Source organism: Terrapene carolina, unplaced genomic scaffold (assembly GCF_002925995.2).
Source record: "Terrapene carolina triunguis isolate 2854851 unplaced genomic scaffold, T_m_triunguis-2.0 Scaffold179, whole genome shotgun sequence".
Lineage (NCBI taxonomy): Eukaryota > Metazoa > Chordata > Testudines > Emydidae > Terrapene > Terrapene triunguis.
In genome coordinates, this window is record NW_020664530.1 from 3,248,181 (window position 1) to 3,269,326 (window position 21,146).

The following is a 21,146-nucleotide window of genomic DNA, read 5'->3' on the forward strand; positions in this document are numbered from 1 at the left end:
CTATGTACACGTGTAAACGTGATTGAAAAATATGTAGCTGAGCACCCTTCTCTTTGAGATCACTGGCTCAAATCTGGCCTAGAGAATTAATAATATCCGATGGCTCTTGGGGGGCCAGTGTGAAATAAGTTCATGGTATCACTCTGGGTCCTAGACAATGGTCCATAGCACAAAAGCACCACCACAATTGGCACTGTCACTGATGTTGCAGTCTTGGCAAAGAGATGAAACACTGAAGGGGCATGAAAACAAATCTACTCTCTCTGCTCTGGCATTGTCCTGCCAATTCAGGGCTCAGGCAGGACAATGTGGAGGTAGGTTATGTGGAGGTTGTGTCTCTGCCTGTTCTGTACCTGTCCTTTGGATAAAATGAAGACTACAGATACTTGGGTGGTGAAGCCAGCACGTCGAATTGGGATAGCGTGGGAGACACGATGGGTTTGTGAGTAAATTGCTATCATCATTTTTCACACTTGCAAAGGCAGTGTTCTTGGACATTATACTATTACTAGATATCTTACACCTAGATATTCACATTGTTTGTCAGCAGAATTGTACTTACTTGCAACTTCTTTTTTCTTTTTTTTCTGGAAAGTAAGGGCTTCGCTGGGACTGAATTTTTGGAAAAATGCAAAATTTGGCCCAATGAGCATGACTGGCATGTAAATAATGAAGGTATTAATGTGCATAATTCCTGCTAGTATCCACTTCCTGCAAACTATAGAGGCCTGATCCTGCAAAGTGTTGAGCATTTCCTGTGAGTTGCTCCTACTCAGCCCCTCTGACTCAGGGCTCAGTACCTTACAGGTTTGGACCCTGGGATCCAAGAGGTCTTGTCTGTACAGTAATTTAGTGCATGGTAAGGTGGGGTGTGAATCTACAGTACACCACACACTAAGTGGACCTTACTCACACTAAGTGGACCTTGGTACCACACACTAATAGTTCTACAGTGCACTGTGATCTTCTCCCTTTTCAAATAGCAGTAGGTCAAAGCACACTATTGAACTTTTTGTGCAGGGGCAGCATGATCCATGTGTACAGTTACTACGTGTCAGGCTAGAGTGCTGTAGACTTGCACGCTGGCTTGCCACACACTAAATCACTGCATAGACATGCCCCTAGTATTGGTTTTGTCCTGGTTCTAAGAAACTGCTTAATTGCTGAACCTTCCTGTTGTGTTAGTAAGCTTGAACTTCACATGCCTAAGCCACTTATTCCATGTTCTTTTTTTTTATCATAGCAGTTCAGCTTTGTTTCCCTTCCCACGGACGTTCTGGAAGTAGAAGTTAAGGACAAGTTTGCAAAGAGCCGGCCGATCATTAAACGCTTCTTGGGGAAACTTTCCATGCCAGTGCAACGCCTGCTGGAGAGACATGCTATAGGGTAAATCTGTTATCTGTGTGACTTTTTTGTTACTGACGGATCACACTGCCACTATGAAAAGGAGAGCGAAGTCCATGGCTGAAACAGCATGATGTAATCAAATAATCTTGCTCAAATGAAATTACTTATTTCACAGGGATTTCTCTGATTAATGATGCTGGTTTAAGTTAGAATTTACTTCCTTGTTATAAACGTGGGACTCTCCAGGAAAAGACCTTGCTGAGTGCAACAGCTTTGTTTTCTGGTGAGTCCCAAACCTCGCTTTATTTTGTCTCTGTAAATGGTTCCCTGAAGCAAACAAACTCAGTGAAAGACATATCTACAAGTACGGAGACAACATATACACAATCACCAGGTTTACATGAATACTAGGATAATCTCATTTATTTGAGTTATAAATGTACATAAAACTACCCTGAGAGCATATGCAGCACCAAATGGAAATTAAAATGTGCTTCTCCAGAAGGTATACAGATATTAGTATTTAACACTCTTCACGCTCAGTGGTTTACAAACATTGACTAAGCTTCAGTTGGGGGCAATGAGCAGATCATCTTTTTTCTAGTTTCACTCTTCTATGGGGGGCGTTGTGGGACTTTTGGATAAAGTGTGTCTTCAGGAGGGACTGGAAGACGGAAAGGGTGGAGGCATCATGACTGCCCAGGGATGTGCTATAGGTGTATCAACGGCATGGAAACAGGAGTGGGAGGAAGACATGAAGGGGCGGCAGTCAGTTGAGTAGCTCGAAGGGCAAAGAAGAGAGCAGAAAAGCAGGTATGGGGAGTCAGGCTGTATTGGACTTTGAAGGCAAAGCCAAAGAGCTTGAATTTGATATAGAAGGAAAGGGGAAGGAAATGCAAGAATCTGAAGAGAAGTTTGACATGGTCAGATCATCAGGCAGGGAAGACTTGCCACCACATATACCCCAGCAAACCTGGGTTACTAACTTAACTGAATCTTTCCACTGTAATTGGAGACATTGGTCCTCCCTTCCCAGCTATTCCTTCCCTCACGCACTCAGACATGCCTTCACTGCTGGTTGGAATAATACAGTGTGAATTGCCTTTGAAAATGTCAGGTGTTTGTGAATGATACAGCAGCTTTCTCCATTCACTGTAGATACTGGATGAGTTTACAGTCTCTGTAACAGTACTTGCTTTCTTACAGGGACAGGGTTGTCAGCTACACTCTGGGACGTAGGCTTCCAACAGATCACGTCAGTGGCCAGCTGCAGTTTCGGTTTGAGATAACTTCTTCTATCCATCCAGGTATTGGCTTCTTCAGGAATGCCTTATTTCTGAGAGCTGGAATTTTTGTTTACATTCTTTTCACCTACATAGGCTTGAATTCTTTTAGGGCTAGACTGGGCCTTTAGGCAGGGTCATGAGCAAAGGATAGTACATAACCTACACCCCGCGGCAGGAGGCACAATCCCTCCCCTGCATTCCCTTTGCTCCTAGACTGCGAAGTCATTTACTACTGACCTACACTATTAAAGGACCATCTCCTCCCCTAGAATGACTCCAGGAGAGTTAAGGTTTTGCACACTGCCACATCACCTACTCCAGGGAGGTGTGTTTAGCCCACATAGGGAGATAAGGGGGGGTTCTTGCTCATGCTTACTCCTTTACACAGGGTACATATTCCAAGTCACAATCTTGCCCATTAATAAGAATTTATTGGTAGTCACTCTGTAAAAATGCTTTTTCTGCAGTGTATTCCACATAGCTCACCACTAAGAATCCATTACATCAATATCAGAATAGCATAGAGAGAGTTCTTCTAGTGTTGTAGCATCAGCAAGGACTCACATTAAGCATTACTTCTCCCAACAGCCGCAAAAAAAAATAGCACCATATATGTAGAGTTTCTGATTGTGTCATATCCAACCTTCAGGCACACCAAGTTTTAGTTTTACATGGTACACATGGTTTTAGACTGATTTAGTTCTTGTATTTGTGACCATTGTCGGTGGGGGGAAGGGAAAAGGTATTTTCCAGATTATAAAAAATTTTAAGTGAGAAATGATGGCAACATCATAATAGCAAAATAAATAAATAGATAATAATACATAACAAAACAGAGAAAGGGAAACCATGGGATGGAGGAAGGAGCTGTTATCACAGTTTTAGATCTCAGCTTTCCAGCTTTACATGCTGTATTTCATCAATCAATGCAAGTATCTTGCTTTTGTGATTAGCTATGTTTTGTTATTTGCACAGAGGCCTGTGGATTTGAGCACCCTGTGCATAAAATGTTCATTAAGAGGAGTAGAGCTGCTTGGAAATGTTCTGGTTTTGACATTTTTCCATGAAAATTTTCACAAAAAAGCTGTTCTCATTTTTTGGCCTGCTCTAGTTATTAGGAAGTCCTGTAATGGTGGTGCCACCTTGATGCTAGATTTCAGTGTGAGGATCCAATGCTACTGCCCAGGGAATCTTTCTGTCCCTCTGTAACAGAGCCCCTGTGAGCTATGAGTGCTTACTTTGAAAGGAAATAGTTATATTAGTAGTTGGAAAATGTGATCCCTGCTTGTTGTGCAACACTTTCTCACCTTCAGGGCATAATTGGGCCAGTTGGGTGGTGGTGAAAGGCGCGTTGGTTGCAGCTAGGAGCCCCAGGTTTTATGTCAGGTAGGGAGTAACCCCTGGGAAGTGGTGGGGTGGGCAAGAGTAATGTCAGAAGATGTGTGTGTTGGGAGCAAGGGTTGAACCTTTTTCATAAGAATGTGTCCTGGATGGGGATTCCCAGGAAGGAGGAGTCCTGGCACAGGTTGCAGCAGGGAGAGCTGTGTACACACTACCAGGATTAGGCTGCCAATTGTTACACGCATTGTGCAGAGATTTCCTAGTGAAAAATCAAAACATCTCAGTATCTGTTTAGTCACCTATCTGCATAACACTGTAATGTATTATTTTAATTTTCTTGGATTTCTGTGGATGCCTGTGCCCCCACAACCTATGCCCCGATTCAGTAAATGACTCTTGTTAGAGGACAAGGTGAGTGAGGTAATATCTTTTGTTGGACCAACTTCTGTTGGTGAAAGAGACACACTTTCAAGCTTACACGGAGCTCTTCTCCAGGTCTGGGAAAGGTATTCAGAGCTAAATACAAGGTGGAACAGACTGTTTAGTATAAGTAGATAACAAATATTGTAAGAGACCATTCAAGGTGAAGTGGCCAGTTAACACTCTGTAGTCATAGGACAAAAAAGGGGGGTTGGTTACAGTTGTAACTATTACATAGTTGTAATAGTTGTAATAAACCATAAATCCCATCTCTTTATTCAGTCCATGATTTTTAGTGTCTAGCAGAGTTATGAATTTAAGCTCCCAGCCTTGTCTTTTGAAAGTGTTGTGCAGGTTTCCCAAGAGGATGAGGACTGAGATGTCAGATATGGAGTGATTGTTTTGTGAAAAGTGTTCACCCATGAGTGAATATGGTGTTTTTGTCTTTTAATCACTTTCCTGTGTGAGTTCATTTGAGAGTGTGGTGATTTTCTCATTTTACCCACATAATTGTTACTGGGGCATTTAGTGCACTGGATGAGATACACCGCATGATGGATGAGATACACCGCATGTTCAGATCTTGAAAGGTATGTTGTGGAGGTGGGTATTTATCATTGTAGCAGTGGAATAATTCCTTTTTTTGTTGCACGCAGATGACGAAGAAGTCTCCATTAGTGCAGATCCTGAGTCAGCGGAACTGCAGGAAAGCCCTGTGAACAGCGCTGCAGAGGAAATCCTTGGTGAGCCTCCCTGCACCGGCACAGTGACCTCAGAAAGTACAGCTCCAGAGCAGCTAAATGGATGCAATGTGAATGGTGTCAATGTTGATAGCCCTGGGGAAGTCAACCAGAACAGCTTAAATGAAGAGCTAGCAGGAAATAGGGAGGTTGATGCAGTGCCAGCAGATGCTATTGAGTCCTTGGAATCCATCCCAGGGGAAGTGCTGCCTTCCCTGAGTGCTATGGACCTCTCTGAGCAACTGGCTCTGCTGGCTTGCACGCCTCCTCCAGAGACTGAAGTTAGGGAAAATAATAAAGTCAATTCTGTTACTCAGGGACACGACGACATCTTTACCAGCATAGAAGCTCTAGATATTGATGAGGTGAGTGCAGACATACAGACTGTCAAGGACCTAGAGAAAATTCAGGATGAGGAAGGGGCTTCAGCCCAGGAGGAGGAAGACAACAAGCTGCAGCTAAGAACAACAGGGAAGAGGAAAAACAGGCCCTGCTCCCTGCCTGTGTCTGAACTGGAGACGGTGATCGCATCAGCGTGTGGTGAGCCTGAGACCCCTCGCACACACTACATACGGATCCACAATCTGCTTCACAGCCTGCCCTCAGCACAGATGAGTAGCGATGGAGAGGAGGAGCAGGGAGGCGGCGAGAATGACGAAGAGTCAACAGTCAAGGAAATGTCAGAGAAGGATGTGGTTAGCGAGTCTGAGACGCTAGCGGCAGATCCTCCTCCTGAAAGCGGAACTGATGAGTATTTCAGCCGGGGGACTGTGCCCCGCAGCACCTCAATTGAGCATCTCTCAGACTTAAATGAGCAGCTGTTGGATGGGGAACATCCCATGACTGGAAGCGAGAGTGAATCAAGTTCCAGACCATATGGGGACAATGAGTGTGACACCTCTTGCTACAGCCCATCCTGCTACAGCACTTCCTGTTACAGTACGTCCTGCTACAGTACCTCCTGCTACAGCCCTTCCTGTTACGACAGTAACAATCGCTTTTCCAGCCATACCCGTTTCTCCTCTGTTGACAGTGCAAAGATTTCTGAGAGCACGGTCTTTTCCTCACAGGATGATGAGGAAGAGGAAAACAGTGCCTTTGAGTCAGTGCCAGATTCAGTGCAAAGCCCTGAACTGGACAGGGAGCAAGTGGATGTCTCCGCCCAGTGGCCAGATGAACTCGTAGCTCATGGTGGGGATCCACAAAGAGCAACTGAAACTCTAGAGTCCCCAGTAGCAGGTCCGAGCAACAGAAGAGAAGGTTAGATTCTGAGACTCAATATGCAGAACAACCTTGATTATCTGGATGTCAGCAGAGGCATCAGATAATTGAAATTGCAGATAAAAAAGGAATTCTCAGTATTATTAATAAATATATGGGAGATGTGACCGGTATCAGGTATTGGGGGGGTTGGATAATTGAGGCTGTGCTGAAAAAAAAAAATCAGAGATCAGCATTTCTATCGTCAGTTTCTGTTAAATAGTATAATAATAAATCAAGAATCTTACACATCAGGTCAAAATTAGGATCACCAGTTCTACCAGTCTGTCCCTTCTTCCAAGGGATTTTTCAGTTTTACATATCTTGTGTGCTACCATGTGTATTACAAATGACAAGGAGATCTATGTGTGTTTATGAAGGGGCAGATCCAGAACTGGTGTAAATCAACTGATTTACAGCAACTGAGGATCTGGCCCATTATGTGTGTGTATGTAATATATATACACATCCGTACACACAGAGGATATATTATGGAGAAGTCCTAGTATTTGCTAGTTTAGGTTGAGTCAACTTTCTGTTATAAACCCAATTGCCTAACCTTCTCCACCTACATTCACCAAAATCAACCTCAGATTTCACATGCGACAGATCATATTTCCTTGGATGCATAACTATCAAATACAGTTCCCATCACCACACATGTCTGTAGGTATATTGTATGTAGAGATATATCGTTGTCTGTTTATGTTGTCATCGTAGTTGTTTAGCTCTTTTTTTTCGTGAACACTTCAATTCCTTGTGTTCAGTTCCTCCCTAGCATCGCTTGGTTTACTCCAGTGAATTTGGTCACTTGTCTTTTCTTCAGCTTGTGTACTGATTTTTTGAGACTGAAAAAGTAAAGGCTCAGATGCTTGGCTACAGCCACAGTGTGTGCAGCAAAGGTAAAAAGAGGGGTTGTAAAGATAGTCCTTGTGTTCCCTAATCTTGTGCTAGAATGTTCCTCCAGTCTGAGTTACACCAGCTTCTCACCATGGCTGCATGAGGGATCACCGGCCCCAGCCATACCATCCTTCCCCCTACTCCAACAGAAATAGGAGGAGTGCATGAGTCACTATGCCACCAGAGGATCTCCCTACCGTGGTGAGGTCCTGGATATGGCAGTTTGGGGCCTCCTTTCAAACATTTATGTACTGCATTAATTATTTGCTCTGTAGTGCAGGAACTAGTCCAAAGAATCAAAATTCCCAGTACTACACAGCAACAGAGATGAGAGAAACACTCAGTAACATGGGCATTCTTCACTGTACATGAGGCTCTTTTGGTGTAGGCAGTATTTGTGTATGTGTGTGCATATGGGTGCGTGCGTGGCTTTTTTGTTTGTTTTGTGATATGTGTATATACAGAGAAAGAGAACAGAGTTGTGCCCTAATAAAAATGGATTCAGCAGTGCTCCGGTATTAAGCTTCAGATTTCTGGAGATGTCCCTTCAGTATATTTAAAGGGCACTGTAGAATGTTCACTGTAGCTTTACTTTCACTAGTAGAGAGAGAATACAAGAGAAGGACAGCATGACTGGTTAGTTCACCATGTTCTTCTAATATTGGGTGAGATGTTTCAATAGTTGATCACATTGTTTAATTTATTTGGTGGTTATTAAAAGTACAGTAGATATGGTCGCCTCCATCTGCTCCAAGTGACTGACACCCCATGCTTCAGCTGGCTTGGCGTAAGTAACTTGACTAGGGGGAGTCAATTATGGTGAGGTAAGTAAAGAAATGCAGATTGATAATCTGGCAATTGGTGACATAACTGTAGCAACAGGAAAATGTAAAAATTATTACAGATGTGTTTGCAGCACTGCATAGTAATTTAAAATAATTCTACTTCGTATTCAGAGAGGGGGCACATGTAACTGTGAGATGTGTCTGTACTCTTATTAGAGGCTTTAATGAAGACATTTCAGAGGGTTGTGATATCATCAGAGCACCCAGGTGCGTGTGTAACTTTACCTACATTTTGTCCAGGTAAATTTTCTCATTAGTGAATGGTGCAAGGTTTTTTTTTTACAAACAAAAGTGTTTGTATTAAATTCACATATCAAATTCCTTTCTGCCTTATTTATATTCTACATATTGGCAGTTTAAGGGGGAAAATATTTTAGATGACTTTTTAAAAAAAATTATACTTTGATGGCAAGATATAGCTCGTTTTTATAGAGTGGTAAGATTTAGACATGAAAGGTAACTAAACCAGTCAACATACACTGAGGTGAGCTTATTTGTACGGTTCTATGCTATTTTTCTTTTTTTCAATACAGTGGTATAATTTTCTGGCAATATCACAAACATTAAAGATCACTTTGTTTCTAAGCTTACCTTGGATTTTAATTGTATCTGTTTTATACACACTGTAAATGATGTATGCTGTCTGGAGTTGAAGGTTTCAGTAGGAAAACTATTGTCACACAGCTTGAAAAAGTGACAGCAGTGGGATACAGTATATAATTCTGAATCTGCAAGATTTTAAGAAAGGACTGGGGCAAATATTCTCTGAATTCTAGAACCCGTGAAGTGCAAAAGTATGGGTTCCAAGTGCTCACATTCAATTCTAACATAAGGAATAATGTGGCCTCCCCACAATAAGGTTGTAGTTCCTGAAGGGATTCTAGTGACATCAAAAATGCTGAGCAATTTATTCACATCACCAGGACACCAGGATGGAAATATGTACGGTTTTCATTTGGGTGTCTGTATATAGGTACATATTTAATACAATATAGTGTTCAAAAAATCTTCCTCTGCCCCATCTACAGTATCTCTCAGCCTCTTCTTCTCTTTCTGTATTTCAGGTCTCCCCCCCACCTCTTTATCTCAGGTTCCTTCTTTCCTGTGTCTTCTTATCTTTTGCTCTCCTCACCCCACCTTTCTCCCATGTTTTTGATCCTTCTCTCACTCTCCCCACCTTCCACTCAAACTTGACAGTTTGAATTTTGAACTGTTTACATTCTAGTTTCCATGACTTTAAAAGTACGGCAGATGCAGGCCTTCTGCATTGCAGGGACTGCAAAATCCTGCCACACCACTTCACATACACTCTTGTGGATTTGCTCTAAAGGAGGCTTTTGTAATAGCAAAGAAAGCAGCTCTCAGCATTTAGATGGAGTGAATCCAAGGTTGGAGCTAGGATTTTATGTGGTCCTGCCAAGCTCCTGCAGGAACTCCCAAAACCTTGCACTTGGTAGTATTTATGAAGTACTTCTCAGACATCAGTCCTGATTCTCCTCACTTACATTGGTGTAAATCTAGAGTAAATGAGTCCAGAATCTAGCCCATCATTTCTTATTATGTTCTCAAGCCCAAGATCTGATCCTTGTCTGCATTATTTTAATAATTCTTTGCCATGTAAGTTATTATTAAAACCATGCCTGGACATATGAATAAGCCATAGCAGCTAATACACCACATGGCTGCCTGCCCTGTTTTTTTTGTTTTTGTTGGGGGTCACTTGTTTTACAGTAGTGTATTTTAAACCACCTTTTGCCAAAACAGTGAATGAATATGAATATCTTGAATATCTTGTCCATAGGTGAGTGTCCTTTACTCCATAATTCTCAGCCAGTCAGCCAGCTTCCTTCCCTGAGGCCCGACCACCATCACTATCCAACTATTGATGAGCCTCTTCCACCAAGTAAGCTTTAGTTTTTTAAATGTATTATTTTTTTCAACCTTTCCTGTTAACCTAAACAGTGTACAGGTCAGTGTGTCTCTAAATAATCTCCTCATCCCCTGCACCTACCTTGTTCCAAACCCACTTAATGTGCCCTTTTATTTTCCTTATTTGGTCCTTATTTTAGGTGTCTCCGTGTCATCTTGGGCAAGACACACAACTACTCTGTGCCTCAGTTTCCCCATCTATACAATGGGGATAATAACACTTCAGTGTCTCAGAGGGGTGTTGTGAGGCGGTAGAAGTGTTTTGAACTCCTCCGATGAAAGGCTCTGTGTATAAGCATTCTTATTGTCTTTAATGTTTGTCCTCTAGCCTACTCGTTGCATCCCTGTGTCATGACATTATGGGTATGTCAACACAGAGTCTCAGAGCCCAGGTCAAGTGTGGTGGGCTTGCGGAGCTCATGCTGTGAGGCTAAAAGTAGCAATGTAGACATTTGGGTTCAGGCTGTAGCCCTGTGAGCCTGAGTCAGTTGACCTGGGCTCTGAGTCTTACCGCCACGGGTATTTTTTTGTTGTGTAGACGTCCCCTGTGTCAGCTTCAAAGACAGCTTGGCATGCTGTCTTTGTCCTTGCAGCCTTGCTTGCAATGCCAGGCATCCTCAAAATCAGGATTCTCTTTTGAAAATCAAGACAGGTAGCAATTCTTAATCAGAGTGATAAGAGGAGAAGACAGGGACAAGGTAGGTCACATTCTAGTGACGTCACATTTCAATTGCAATGCCCCCTCTAACAGTTAATGTGAGGGTCTCTGCTCTGAAGCAAAATGACTGACTTATGGACCTACAGCTTCCTCTAGCCGCATGTTTTTGTGGTTCCATATAAAAGCACTTCTGCACTTTACTGGGGAGGATTTCATAGCTTTTAACTTGCATATTCCTAGAGGAATGCCCAACTTTTTGCATTAGCGTAATTTGTCCAGTAGAGTGCACTCTCTGCCCTACAACACATAGTGTATCATCTTTCGAGTTTAGCACATGATTTAACAGGAAAAAATGCTCAGCATCTTAAAAACTAACCAGGCTTAAAAACAAAGCTCTCTATTTTCTTCTCAGCCTGAGTAAAGAACGTAGCTATGTGACCTATGGTGCCCTTAATAAAAAAAAAATCATTTATCCACCAAGTTGTTAGTATTCCCTAAACTGAATATTCCACTCAATGCTGGCATCAGTTATACAGTAGTGGTGAATGATCCAACTGCCTTCAGCCCCATGAAGTCTTATTAGGGGCACTGTGTGGACTACCAGTGAATGATGAATTAGGAACAGTTACTTCTGTAATAAGTAAATATTTCTCTTCCCACTAATCTTACCTCACCATTTTGTGAAGGGGAGAAATTTCTAGCTAGACTACCTATTAATAAGACACTGACAGCAGCCATGCAAATGAAACTTACCCTAATCCATGCACTGATTGGAGACATTCAAGTTCAGCCCTATGGCTTGCTTAATACAGACTACCTCCCTTTTAACACCAACCTCAAAAGGTAAGTATTTTCAGCATTGCTCCTAATGAAGGCAATTATGATGGAGTTTAATCTACACAAAAGCAAAAGTACAATCATCTGATAGTAGAGTCATATTTATTTAATGTTAATGCACCCATTACTTTGATATCTACTCTATATCCTACGTGTAATACATGTAAAGTATATTGTCCCTGAATATATCCCTCCTCAATGTGCAGTGCCACGTGAATTTTTGCTAAAGAAATTGAATTAAATAAATGGAGATATCCTATCTCCTAGAAATGGAAGGGACCTTGAAAGGTCATCAAGTCCAGCCCCCTGCCTTCACTAGCAGGACCAAGTACTGATTTTGCCCCAGATCCCTAAGTGGCCCCCTCAAGGATTGAACTCACAGCCCTGGGTTTTAGCAGGCCAATGCTCAAACCACTGAGCTATCCCTCTCTCCCTGTACAATCTATAACATTTTTAAAGCCCATGAGAAGTACAAACTAAGGTCTGATCTAAAGATTTTTCTTTTTCCGGTGTTGCGGAAAGACCCTTTTCACTTGCTTATCACAACTAAAACACTCTTAAATAAGAGAGAGAGAGAGAATGGGGGGGCAGCTCCAGCCAGGCCAACGGGGCCATGCATGGGGGGCAAATTCCACGCCTACTCAAGGTATGCAGTTTGGGGGAGGGTCAATGCCCCCTCGTACTCCTCCCAAACCACACCCGATGGAAAGAGATTGTTCATTTTAAATCAGGTTTACAGTGAACAATGTTTAGAGCTTCTAAAATGAAGAGAGACTAGAGTCTGTCCATGGTTATGGTTGAAGATAATTTCCCATCATTACAAGGACAATATCGACTGAACCTTAACATTCCCATATCCAAATCCATGTCCCTGAAATATCACATGCCAGATTTTAGCTCATGGTAGAATATTTTGTGAGGTTTCAGGAAAATCAGTTAAAGGCTTTTGAGAGACCTGTAGATTCAAAAAGTGAGGTGGTTTTCCCCTTGCAGTCAGTCTTGCTTGATCATAGCCCCAAAACAATATGAATTCAAAATTTAGTTTATTCTGTTAGTCCTGATGAGGAATTTTTCTTTGACTATGTTTATTTTGGGGTGTGGAATAGAATTATTTAGATTTTAACATGATTTTTCGTGTCTGTAGTAAACTCTTCATGGTGAACGTAAGATTTTAAAGCATGCATCAGGTTGCAGAGTTTGTATGGTGCAATGCCAGTGCTAATGGACATATCCAATGGTTAGTTGTTTTTACTGGTGGAAACCCTACCCTACATTTGGGTCCTAACTCTGAGCTGCACCACTTAGAAGATGTACCACAGACAGGGATGTAAAGAGGAGCAAGGTGGCTTTGTCCCTCTGGGGTTGCAGGTCTGCCAGGGACAGGTGTGGCTCATGGTGTATGTAAGAGCAGCCTCAGCGGCTGCTGTAATGTACATATGGGCTGAAGTGGTCCCAAAGGGACCATCTGGCAGTCCAGGATAATTGGAGTGCAGAGCACAGTGGCCTCACCTTCTCCTGATCCCAGGCTATCTCCTGGTGTGCCCCTGCTCTGAAGTTATAAGGGGGCTGGTGTAGGGCCATAGTGTCAGCCCTACACTGCCCAGAGAAACCCTCTGCCAAGGGGTAATTCCCACATGCAGTGATCTGGCTGTTTTTTGGACCCTTTACATCACTGGAGCAACATAAAGGGGCTGGAACAGAGCTCAAAATCATGGCCTCTGTCCATCGGTCAGTCTATGCATTTATCTGTGCAGCCATTCATTCATCTTACCACAAATTCTGTGTTGTATGCCCTTTGAATTACTTACTCCCCTGTGTGATGGTAATGCTGTTTGGGAGGGAAATAAATGCACATCAGCCAACAGTGAGTTTTGTTTATATGTTGGCAAGGAATAGTCACATCAGCACACACAACTCTCTCGGGCCAGATGCTATAGCACAATGCTCTGACCCAACAAAACAAACATGCCCAGCAGATATTCTCATACACTCTCCCTGAATTTTCACTGTGTCTCCTTTATCCTGACCTGATGTTTCCACTGTGACCTCAAGCACTGGACACATCCAGCTGCTGCTAGGTTTGACTAGATGCTTTCTGCTCAGAGGTTGGATTACCACATGTATGGCTGCAGACACATTGCAACATGCTTTCTTCAAGCAGTGTGACATTCAGTTGGGTTTGTGGGTAGCACCTGCCTTAATGCATTCTGTGTGACGTTGTTTTTGCTGAGGTGTGAATGTATGTGTGGTTGGCATTAGCAAGAGTACGGAGTGTGAACTGATATGTCTCAAGGAGATGTCAACTATTATCTGGGAATTCAGGGTTCCTCAACAGGCCCTGACTGACCAAGGTCCTTCAAGAATCCCTATAGGCTGGTTTCAATGGAGGGCACATGGTTGCCTAGGGTTCACGGATTATACACTGAGTCGTGATTTTGTTCAGATTGTTATCTGGTTGCTCCAATCTGGAGTGTTGGGTGCTGGTTAGCCTTTGCCCATACTCCCACTCAGGCACCCACATGGATAAAGAAGGTATTTTTAATAACATTATGATAAGGCATGTCACCTTAGCTCTGGCCAGCACTGTCTGTCTCCTTACTGATCAGGCACAGTGTTTGGGGGAAGGTAGCTGGTTGCAGGGAGTTGGATTCCAGATGCAGTAGGAGGAAACACAGCTCTCTGTTGCTCTTGGAGGGCATGAGGGAAGGTTCACAAAGAACCCAGAACTCTTGGTCCTAAGGTGGAACACAGAGCCACAGAGGAAAAAAAGTGGACTTTACCACTCTTGGGGTACAGATGTGCTCCAGGAGGGGGAATATATATTACTGTTTAGTTGTTATGTCATCAGCTGATGGATCGTCGTGTAACAATAATGTAGTTAGCAGATCAAATTTGTGCAACTTCACTCAAGAAATTCTAAGGTTTTTTTATCTACAATTTGATTAGCTCATTCACTTCTTAAATTTCCTCTTACTCCTAACACCTTTACCAGTGCTCTTGATGCTTTTAACTACCAGTGTATTTCATGCAAGCTAACAAGCAGCCATCAGATGGGTAGGGGCTTTTGGTTACACTCCTGGCCAACTTGGACCTAATTTCAACAAGAGACGTGAGGGTGGAAGGTTCAGTATCTTGTTACCAATTACCTCAGCTATCTGGTCCTTATCAGAGTGATAGATTTAAAAAATTTTAAAATATGCATATATTTCTGAGAATATGTCCAACCAGTCTGTGACAAGTTTTAGGTAGAGGGCCTTAAGCTGCTCTGTATTATCCTTCTGAAAGCTTAAAAAAAAGCCAACCTATCAAGTTTATTCTAAAACATAACAAAAAAGTGAACATAGGACTTGCCACACCAGATTAAATCACTGGTCCACCAAGCCTAGCATCCTGGCTACCAGTGGCCAATTCCTTATGGTTTTCCCATCCACAATGAATATAGCCAGTTGTGCAATGCTGTATGTGAGAGTTACATGGAGAAATTTTTATGCTGTAAAGCATGTAATTTGATTACTCACCTCAAGAAACAGAACTATAATAGGTATTAATGGTTATAGAATTATCCAGCCCTTTTTAAAAATACAGTCACTGTGTCTCACTCATTATTGATGGCCTGTGGCAGTGAATTCCATAGGGTGACTGTAGGCTCTGTGTGAAGTAATATTTATGTATGTGTGTATACTACACATACATATATACAACAAACCTGTGGAACTTATTGCCGTGGGATGTTGTGATGGCCAAAAGTGTAAATGAGTTCAAAAAAGAACTGGATGGAGAATACATCTTTCAATGGCTATTAGTCTAGCTAAGATGGTCAAGGATGTGACCCCATGCTCGGGCAACCCTACACTTCTATCATAATCTGGGAGTGGAAGACAGGGTAGATCACTCCATAATTGGTCTGTTCTGTACACTCCCCTGAAGCTCTGGTACTGGCCACTGTTGGAGACAGGATACTGGGCAAGATGGACCATTGGTCTGACCCAATATGCCAGCTCTGATGGTCGTGTGTATGTATCTCATGAGCATCTAGGCTTTCTGAAATTTCTCAAACTGATGACTTCCTCCTTTCCTTTCTTTTTTAATACTAGACTGGGAAGCTCGGATAGACAGCCATGGAAGGGTATTTTATGTGGATCATGTGAATCGAACCACAACATGGCAGCGCCCCACAGCAGCAGCCACTCCAGATGGAATACGCAGATCTGGTTCAATCCAACAAATGGAGCAGCTCAATCGGCGGTGAGTAATTCTGGACTGAAATCCCAAAACAACACCACTAAGAAAATGTTCTAGTTACGAGTAATGGTACTCACGTAATTCCAAACTAGCATCTGAAATGTTCCTGAAATGACTAAAACATAAATAAACTATGAGATATATTTGAAGGTACAATGTTGAATAACAATTAGCAGGTCAGAACCTACTGCTGGTGGATGATAACCATCTTGCTTTAAAAAAGGTGACATTTTTAGCACTGGCAATTTGGGAGCCCAAAATAAATTGAAACAGTTTTCAGTGCTACTTTCAGGCTGGCTTTACAATTATAAAACACTGTACTTTTTAATTAGTATTTTTTATGTAGTTCCATAAGTCTATATGGTACTTTACTACAGGAAGTAGTGTTTAAAAATAGCAAAGTGCCTGACCAAACAGATTATAGTCTAGAGACACAAAGTGAACATAGTGCATTGCACAAAGAGTGACGTGCTCAGTCCTCATCCTCAAAGGAAACCTCTACAACACCTTCAAAAGACAAGCCTGGGAACTTAAATACATAACTCTGCTGGACACTAAAAACCATGGATTTAACAGAGACATTAGTTTTATGACCTATTACAACAACTTATAACACACTCTGCTGCCTACTAACACTCCTTTGTCCTACGGCTGCTGAAGTTTTAATTGCCCACTTCATTTTAAGTGGTCTCCTACAATATGTGTGAACCCCTTATGCTTAATAATCTGTCCCACCTTATATTTCGCTTGGGCACTCTAGTTTTCTTCTCCACACCTGAAGAAGAAGAAGAGCTCTGTGAAGTGCAAAAGCTTGTCCCTTGGACCAACAGAAGTTGGTCCTATCATGGCTTCCCTTCAGTTTTCTCCCACCACTTATGAGAAGGATCAGTGCAGGTGGGGGTGGGGAGGCAGGATTCTTCAGAGCTTCTGTGTTACCTATGAGAGCAGAGGACAGATGGTCTGGGTGAGAATATGAAGAGAAGTCAAGCAATCAAGCCCTGAATTCAGGCTTCAGCCCCACTGCTTTGAGGTGCTTCAGCTTCCAGACCTCCACTGTGCTCCTCCAGCTGCTACACCTATACACCTACCCCAGTCTTTTGGGAGCTATTCAGATATGAGGTCAGGAAAGCAAAAGCTCTAGTTGCTGAGAGCCTCCCTTTGTAATTTTTCTCCACCAGTGCTGAGGGCTGAATGTTATGGATGCTCATGCAGTTGGAATTATCATGTCCCCACTATAGCGCTCTAGTGGTTCCTTCCCAAGTGCAGCCAGGTCCATGGGTTGGGAAACACCAACATGTAGCTGTTGACATCAGCAAGGCTGACAAGCTGTGACACAGCATGAATGAGATATTTGTTTTAAATAGTGAGTGCTAATGAGTATCCCACTGAAAGACATTTCAAAGCCCTTTGCACAGCTGGAGGAAACTAGAAACACTTCCTTAAAATGAATCCCGAGAGAGAGAGTCTCCCTCCAAATGAGGCAGCTTTATCACTGATACCAATGTCTATTCAACTACTACTCTACACAAAGGAAGATTTGTTAGTTTCCTTTGTTTCCTTGTATTTCAGAATGAATTGAGGGAAGAAGAGTAAAAGAAATATATAGCTAGGCAATAATCTTACACTCTTACCTCAGAAAACATTTTCTCATCCTCTGCCCCTGCTTCCTGTAATGATATAGTTTCTTATTTAAATAAGCAAGACTGAAATTGTTATCCTCTGATTATAGGCTTTAAAATGGCATGAAGGTTGGTTTGGGTTTTTCTAGTACTTTAAAAACATCATTTGGGGATCATCAGAGCGCCAAGCTAGGAGACAGACAGAGTGCTTGAACGGTCCTTCTTTCCATGGCAGGAAAATAAGATGGGAGTTACTTAGATCCTTTGTAGGGAGAAAATGGTCGCTGATGACAGCCATCAGGGAGTTTTCCTAAGGGCTAACCAGCTTTCTGAAAATGTCTATCGTGCAAAATAGATCATAACCACAAACAGGTCCATGAGGAATTGTCCTCCTCTTCTCTCCAAACCTAGCATGCTGGGCACAGAGTGGGCATTTTATACCATAGTATAATTTTGTTTATAGTGGTAAGAACTTGCAATAGTTTGTTTTAATTATAATTTTCCTCAGAAGGTGCCAAGCTACCATATTAATTTATAAAGAAAAGACAGGCGTTTCTAGAAACCCCTTGCAGTGAATTGGATAGATGTTGTCTGCAGCCATCAAGGGCTTGTGTAAATTATAGTTTTTTGTTGTGCTGTAACTTGAGTTAATTGAATACCAATTAAGCTGAGCTAATGGATACCATCGTAAATTTATTGTAGACAGTCACCATTTGTTCCATGAGGCTAATCTCTCTTGGGTGAGCCACAAACAACCAGGAACAAACGTTGGCGAGTGTCTAAACTAGAAATGACAATTGTGTTAGCTAGCTCAGGTTAATTGGCAATACCCTTAGGCCATATCTACACTTATAAGCTTACAGTAGCACAGCTGTACTGATACAGCTGTGCAGCTGTAAGAGCACTTGTGCAACGGTGTTATGTCGATGGGAGAGAGCTCTCCTGTCGACATCATAAAACCAGCTCAATGAGTGGCAGTAGCTCTGGCGGTGGGAGAGTGTCTTCCGCTGACATAGCGCTGTGCACATGAATGCTTATGCTGGAAAAACTAATGTTTTTTCACACCCCTGAGTGACAAAAGTTTTGCCAATATAAGTGCTAGTGTAGACATGGCCTAAGTCAGTGGCTCTCAACCTTTCCAGACTACTGGACCCGTTTCAGGAGTCTGATTTGTCTTGCGTACCCCCAAGTTACACCTCACTTAAAAACTACTTGCTTACAAAACCAGATATAAAAATACAAAAGTGTCACAGCACACCATTACTGAACAATTGCTTACTTTCTCATTTTTTACCATATAATTATAAAATCAATTAGAAAATAAATATAGTACTTACATTTCAGTGTATAGGATATAGAGCAATATAAACAAGTCGTATGAAATTTTAGTTTGTACTGACTTCACTAGTGCTTTTTAAGTAGCCTGTTATAAAACTAGGCATATATCTAGATGAATTGATGTACCCCTTGGAAAACCTCTGCATACCCCAGAGGTACATGTTCCCCTGGTTGAGAACCACAGAAGTGACATCCTTGGTTTACATTTTAGTTTTCTATGTTTTCATATAGTTTGATTCCTTTCTTGACACCCATGTTTGGTTTAGGATTTGATCATTAATGATTTAATACACTGTAATTAGGCCAATAATACTTTTGTTGCTCATCTGTATATGGGTATTTTTTAGCATTTGTACATTCAGGATATATAGTGAGAAGCGGAGGGGATTTTCATTAGTAGCGTATTTCTCCTCACTTGATTCCCAGTGGAGACTAAGCACATTACAACTGAGTAATTGTGGAATCCCATGGTTTCTTAGCACAAAAAAAGCCATCTGGTAATTCTTTAATCTCTGCTGTAAAAGAGCTCCATTAAGTAAAAATGCTGAATAGACCACCAAGTCTTTAAGAGGCTTCTCTTGTCATGCCAATGTTTGTATATGTGTAGCCATGGATATTTCCAAAAATTCCAGCAAAAGAGATACATATTGGCCATTGCAACAAACTTCACCAACTTGTGTATTTCAAAAGTGGGAAGCAATTTTAATATTTTATGGCCGGGTGAAATAGAGAAATTATCTGTCCTGAACCAAGTTTCAAGATTAGCTCATTCAAAAAATTCAGGTAACTTGGATTACCAGTTTGTGAGAAAAACCTTTTCTTAAGCTGTTGTTGAAAACCACTACTTAGTCTTGAATATTATTTTCAACAACTATTTTAAAAAAGTTTTGTTATTGTAGGTCAAACCTCATTACCTGGAACAGTTTTTGTTAACTCTGCTTGAAAATCCTTTCTAGGTGAGGTATACAAAGAACTTGGATGATATAATTAAAATCAGCCTGAATTTTTGCCCCAAACTCAAACAAAATGGAACCCAAAACCTTTTGAGGTTTGAAAAAAAGCTCAGTCTACTTTTTTTTCACACAAATCTGTTCACCTTCCCATTTCCTAGATTCATCTGGGAGAAGGAGTGGAAATACCAAAATATCACTAGGAAAGCTTGCTACTTTCATCCCTGCCAAAACCATAAAGTATTGGAAATCTAGTTTTAAAAAGGAATGACTGAGAATATTCTGTTCCCAGGGCCTAATCCTTCATTCTGTGAATACTCAGAGATCCCCAATGACTTTAATGGTCATTTTGTCTATATAGGGAATGCAGGATTGGGACCTACAGTCTGGATAAGATCCAAACACCCCTATATTTTTTTTTATTAGAAGAGTCTTCCTCCTTTACTACAGCACTTCTTGCCTTTCCTCAAGTTACTGAAGCAAACAGCCAGCGCTGTTCAAATTACATGACATGGTTAACTATCCACTGTGATCTGGTAAAACTGTGCAGCATTTGTGTAACTAGACTTGTCTTTACATGAATAATAATAATAAAAAATGACACAATAAATAATAATAGTACAGTAAAAACAGCCTCTAGTGTGGTTTTTCTAAACCATTATTTCTTTGACAAATCACTTTGAAAAGGGACTGTGATTTTCAAATACATTCCCATAACTTTTGCCCTTTCAAAGTTTTTTTACAATTACATGGGCATTTTCTGGTATTTATATAAGACAATTTTACAGTATCTAGACAAAAAAAAAGTAGCTTGTTTTTGGCATACAGCTAGCATTACTGTGTAAAGTTTGCCAGCAGGGGATTTTCTAACATCTAATTAAATTGAAGCTACAGTTACCATATATATAAAACTTTTGACTATATTAACTACTTTTTTCTGCTCTGCTGTTGCATAAGGGTGTTGTAAAACTCCTGCAGAATTGGAGTGGAAAGTTTACTCAATTAGCCTACAGTCAAGTGAATAAAAATTTTAAAAGCTTGTTATAAAATAAAGGGGGGAAAAGTAGAGGTAAATTAATGCAGTTGTGAAATCTACTATAATAATTTGCTTCTAAGGTGTATGTTTATCTAAAAACAAAAATCCCCAATTCTCTTACTTTTTTAACCAATTCTAAATATGTTATTTATTGAGCTATTAAAAGCTACATTAAAGGAAAACTTGGGAATACTGAGGAAAATGAAAACTACTGTGTTAGTCAAGTATAAATCCATTAAATTTTCACCCATTTTCCATAATTTAGCCTAAACTCCAGTAACCTGTTGAGAGTTAGTATGCTACTGGAGATGCTGTCTTTTGAATGGGATGTAAAATCAAGGTCCAGACTACTTGTCTTCAGAGATGTCATGGCACTTTGAGATATAACCGTTGGAGTT

The 21,146-nt window shown here is 41.3% G+C and overlaps 1 protein-coding gene across 1 annotated transcript in view; it reads left to right on the forward strand.

Moving 5' to 3' along the window:
- Window positions 1-21,146, forward strand: part of LOC113407004 (E3 ubiquitin-protein ligase HECW1-like) — a 373,262-nt gene that overhangs the window by 270,424 nt on the left and 81,692 nt on the right. The window contains exons 7-11 of the mRNA XM_026654044.1: window positions 1,244-1,386; window positions 2,554-2,654; window positions 5,051-6,394; window positions 9,941-10,042; window positions 15,658-15,808. Of these exons, the coding sequence (XP_026509829.1) occupies window positions 1,244-1,386; window positions 2,554-2,654; window positions 5,051-6,394; window positions 9,941-10,042; window positions 15,658-15,808 (1,841 nt within the window). The remainder of the gene's footprint in view (window positions 1-1,243; window positions 1,387-2,553; window positions 2,655-5,050; window positions 6,395-9,940; window positions 10,043-15,657; window positions 15,809-21,146) is intronic.